At 42.1% G+C, this 5,462-nt stretch overlaps 1 protein-coding gene across 1 annotated transcript in view; it reads left to right on the top strand.

The window, feature by feature from the left end:
• The first annotated feature begins 5,154 nt into the window (after positions 1-5,154).
• The window catches only part of RBMXL2 (RBMX like 2), a 1,268-nt gene continuing 960 nt past the window's right edge, over positions 5,155-5,462 (top strand). The window contains exon 1 of the mRNA XM_004716430.1: positions 5,155-5,458. Within this exon, the coding sequence (XP_004716487.1) occupies positions 5,155-5,458 (304 nt within the window). The remainder of the gene's footprint in view (positions 5,459-5,462) is intronic.

Here is a 5,462-nt window from a genome sequence, read left to right as displayed (position 1 = left end):
CTCCTGAGAGCGCTGGCATTATTCTCCACCGTCCTACATACTATGGAGGCCTACTTGCACTGTGGGACAAGCACTGGGCTGCTAAAGGCACCATGGGAAGATCAAACCCACCAGCTGGCTCTGAGGGGGTAGAATTGGAACCCTTCAAGTCAGAACACCGGAGGCTTCCAGAATCATCGTCTCCGCGCCCAAGCCCCACCCAATCCCACTTCCATCAAGTGGATTCCGACTTGTATGTTTGGGTTTTCTAAGAGTGTAAATCTTTAGAGGAGCGCATCGAATCCCACAGTTCTATTTCTTACTGGAGTAGCGCGTGTCCAGCTGTTTCTTTGTGAATTACTACTCGAATAAGGTGCGGCCCCAAGGACCTGGACCACTCCCGGAAGGAAGTCTGGATTCAGAAGGGCCCAGGGTGCCTTGGTTTGTGAAAAGGAGCGCAGTTGCCTCAGACATCCTAAGCTGACTTTCTGCCAGGGGGTGGGGGGTACCGCGGCAGGCAAGGTGTGCAGAATGGGGGGGGGCAAGTTCCAGCCTTGCGCTCTGGCAGCACCACGCGTGCGTGCGCAGCCAGGTGCACGCTCAGCCAGGTGGTCCGCGTGGCCTTGCGCGCTAGTCTCCCTGCGGGGCGTCCCCTGGGGCGTTGGGTGGGGCCCCAGGCGGGCACTGCCAGAAAGGAAGCGACCCCACTCGAAGAACAGGGTGCGCAGCCTCAGGCCACTCCACACCACCGGCTTCCCAGGTCTTTACTCTTGAGGGAATCTGTGACCAAAGGTGAGCAGAAATACATTCCGCAATGTACTTGACTCAGTAGGGGATTGTGACAAGGTGACTGGCCTTGTGGTACATTTTAATATCGTTTTAATAAACGAGTGGGTACTTGGAGCTGCAGAAACGCACCCTGCTGCTCGCTGGATAACCAAGTTCTATGGAGCTGTGACGTCATTTGGGGCGGATTGACCCAGAAAGCACAAAACCTTTGAAGTTAAGGGAAACGGAGTTAAGGTCCCAGGCCAGAGACCCCTGGATCTCCTGAGTTTGAAGAGTGTGGGGTCTTGGATCGATTTAAGGAGTGCTCCCCAGAGGAGATGACGACCTTGCATTGATGACACAATCTTGGAGGACTTTGATTCTTTCCGGGAAGAGGGTGCTCTTGGAATGTCCTCTCTATTCCATAATGGAGGTACATTTCTTTCTTCATCTTGGATATTCTCTGGCCTCCCCTCAACTCCCCCAAATTTGCTCTTTTAGAGCATGCTGGAATTAGTGAATTCAATGAGGAGCTTCCTAGGGAATGCCTTTTCTGCACAGATTAAGCTTTCTGCTCCTATAAAGCTTTTTTTTTTTTTTTAATACTTTTACTGGAGGCTCTTCACATCTCTTATCACAGTCCATACATTCCTCCAATGTGTCAAGCATATATGCCGCCATCATCATTTTCAAAGCATTCTCTTCCCACTTGAGCCCCTGATATCAGCTCCCCATTTCTTCCACCTCCCTCACAAACCCTTGATAAGTTATAGATTATTTTTTCCCTATCTTATATCGTCCTCCTTTACCCCTCACCCACTTTTCTGTTATTTGTCCCCCTGGGAAGGGGTTCTGGATTGATCCTTGTGATCATTCCCTTTCTCCTCCCCCCCCCCTCCCCTAATCTTCCTGGTATCTCTACTCTCCTTGTTGGCCCTGAGGGGGTTATCTATCCTGGATTCTCTGGTCTAATCCGATTTGTAAGGTAGAATTTAATCCTATAAGGCTTTACAGCCTCAGGAATCTATCACCCAGAATTGACTCAATGACAGTGGGTGAATTTGGCAGTGAGTGAGTTTCTCTCCAGTTCACCTATATTCACGCCTTCATTTATCTCTATACTATAGGTGTGCTGCCAGTAGTCCTAAAAGTAACAGAAAATTGAGTCAGTCTTTTCCATGTGCATGTAAGGGACACTAAATACATAAAATTCTATCCACGGAAGCTACAGTTTGTGTAGTATATGTGGCTGAGTAAAATCTATGACATTAATATGAACCTAGTTAAATATGTGCTATGGAATTAAAGAAGAGTTGAAATCCTGCCTTATTAGCTGCGTGACATAGTGCAATCATTTTACCCCCTTACGCCTCAGCTTCCTGTACTCCACAGGGTTTTCAATATGTGTGTGTTGTTTTTTTGTTTTGTTTTTTTTGTGGGCGGGGAGTAGATTACCAGGCTTTCTTCCCCGGATTCTGGTGAGTGCACTTGGACTTTGAAAACCATTTGCACCACCCAGGGGGCAGATACAAAGGAGTTCATATAATTCTACTTATTTAACATTTTAAAAACAGCATAATGAAATTATTTCCTCTGTGAGAAAGGTACTGCTTTCAAAAGGCAGGAGGGGCCCTCTGGGATTGGTTTGAAATAAGTTAGGGTTTATCTGGATGAAAATTAAGCAGTAAACTTAAGGTTTTGCACTTTACCTTTTAAGTTAATCTTCAATAATAACATTAAAAGTATTCAAAGGGAAAAAAGCAAAGGATAGCAATAGGAAGTATAATTTCAAGTATGTAGAAAAAGAAAGGAATAAAGACAAAATAGGGCAGAAAAGATGGAGAAAAAGTGGCAAAAGGAGGCATGATTAAGGGAAAGCTCACAATAAACTGGCAGAAATAAATCTGGAAAAGATGCTAAGATATATAAATAGCAATCAAAATTAAAGTAAAATGTTTCTGTGGACAAAATGGATCATCACATTATAAAAGGCATTCGGTAACAACGCATAACATTTCAAAAATTGTGTACATCTAACAATATAGCCTTTATTACATATGAAGCAAAAATTGACACAAAGCAAACTTTAATGAACAAATCAACAATTTCTAAGGGATCATTTAACACTCTCCTCAGTGATTTCAAATTCTGTCAGATGAAAAATAAGCTAGGATATGGAAAACTTGAACATCCCAATAAAAGGATAGGACTTGACCTTCAATATTCAGCGAATACAGTCTGTCCTAAAGCATACATGGTGCATTTGAGAAAAAAGATGCAAAAGCACTTCTTAGAACACAGAGCAAATGTCAGCAAAATCCAATGAATAGGTATCATACAGAGCTTCATTTCAAATCTTTGAAAATTGAAAAATACACACCTATTCTATTAATATGACAAAGAACAAATAATGCAAATAAACATTAGGAACTGAACAATGAAAATGCCATATATCACAACTCAGGATATGCTGCTAAACCAGTACTTGGAAGTGATTTTGGCCTTAAAAAAAAAACGAGAAGACACACATTTAGAACTCTTAATGAGCTAACTGTGTAAGATTTTAAAAAATATATAAGTTGTAAGTTATAGAATATAGAAGAGAATTAAGACAATAGGAAATAAAATCAAAACAGAGGAACAACTAAAGTTTAAAAAGGTGGTTCTTTAAAAAATAATAAGATTTTTAAAATACTGGCATGATTGATCACACGGGAAAATATTATGAATACAAATAAAATTTCAAAAGCATAAGAAAATTCTATGAACAATTCTACATAAAATAAATAGATGGCTTCTTAGGGAAATGTTATGTTATAAAACTATAAATCATATCTTTAAATTTTTACCTTACAAAACAAGCAGTCTGAATCAGTAGCAAAATAGACCCAACACACAAGCACAGATGGTTTTTCAGGCAAGTCAGAAAAAATAGTTGTAAATCTTTTAAAAGATAGAAATAATCCCTATCACATGAGCTTACCCAAAGAAAACAAAAGCTAAAATTTCTCTAATAGGAAAAAGACCATTATATACCAATAATCTTTAAGCTCAGAAATGTAAGATTTCGCAAAGATTATCTAACAAAATCCATCAATGTTTTAAAACGAATACATCCCCACCAAGTGTATTTACCTTAAGAATACAATGATGATTTAATAATAAAAATATTTTACCACAATTCATCACATCAACTAATGAAGAAAAAATTTAACTTCCACTCACATCCCAAACTCTTAGCATGACTTCTTGGCCTTTTGGCTAAGATCAAAAGTCTGTGCAATATTAAAAGCCTCCCCATTAAAGTGAGAACACAATATCGATTTCCACTACCTCTTTCAACATTATATAGCTAATATAGATATATATATAACGAATACCCCGTGTATATTTATACATATATATCCACATACACACATATAGACTGCAAACAATGATTGTTCAGTTAACCATTTTTCACCATATTGTAAATTTGAGATTATGCTTTTGAACAAAAAACCCAAATTGACACTAAATTTTATATTACTATTTCAGGCACAATTTATTACCAATTTATTCTTTGTACGTGTGTACAACGAATTTTAATTGTATAACATCCCAATGATCCCCCCAAAAGTTTTCCTTCGGAGATAAAAGAGCTAAGAGTGGAAGAGGTGGAGTCTTTTTGTTATGCGCAGGCGCTACTTTAATGAGTATTCTCATTAGGGTTTTACTTTACCCTTTATGTTTAAAGTGTAGTCTGAATATGATATTACTGAGCCCTTTGGAAAGTTGAAAACTTGAATGGCATTGAAAGAATTTACCTTCCAAAAATAAGACTCTTCTTCCTCCTCCACCAAACCATTCCTGCTACATCTTTCCTTCCCTTTTTGGCAAGTCCAATAAATCGTAATATACTTTGCATGCAAGATAAGTGTTTTCTTTCATATGGGAATTACTATATTTCTAGTAGACTTTTGGGGATGGAAAATGGTTTGGGTAACTCTTAATTCTTCCCTCGAAACCTAATGGAGATGATTTCGCTTCAGCGAACGGCTTTTTAGCAGCGGCAGCGTTGCAGCGAAGCCCTGTTTCCAACCGAAGTGAAAGCCTGGGAAGGCTGACTCCTGAACAGCCGCATGCTCTGGAGTGGGCGGGCCCGTCCGCTCACTCCCCGCCCCTCCCAGGCAGAACCAACCAATCGCAACACGCCAGAGCCCGCCAAGCCAGAGGACCCGGAGCCTAGAGAAAAAAAAAAAAAAAAAAAGAGCGGCCGAACGTTCCAACGCCTGCGCACAAGGCACGGGCAACGACACGCCTCTCGACCGGTAGGAGTCGCCCGCGATTCCCGCAGTGAGAAGGACGTCGACGGTGAGAGAGACACCTCCTCTTCGGTTCTCTCGTCGAGTTACCCCTTCAGACGCCAACATGGTTGAAGCGGATCGCCCCGGGAAGCTTTTCATCGGCGGGCTCAACCTCGAAACCGACGAGAAAGCCCTGGAAGCCGCGTTCGGCAAGTATGGCCGCATCGTCGAGGTGCTCTTGATGAAAGACCGAGAAACTTCCAAGTCGAGGGGCTTCGCGTTCATCACCTTCGAAAGCCCAGCCGACGCCAAGGCCGCCGCCAGAGACATGAACGGCAAGTCCCTGGATGGTAAGACCATCAAGGTGGCCCAGGCCACCAAGCCGGCGTTTGAGAGCGGCCGACGGGGCCCGCCGCCTCTCCGCAGCCGCGG

This window comes from Echinops telfairi, unplaced genomic scaffold, assembly GCF_000313985.2.
Source record: "Echinops telfairi isolate 266 unplaced genomic scaffold, ASM31398v2 ScPeMD7_60;HRSCAF=208, whole genome shotgun sequence".
Taxonomy (NCBI): Eukaryota; Metazoa; Chordata; class Mammalia; order Afrosoricida; family Tenrecidae; genus Echinops; species Echinops telfairi.
Note: the sequence above shows the minus strand (reverse complement) of the source record. Positions and strands in the feature narration are given on the sequence as shown.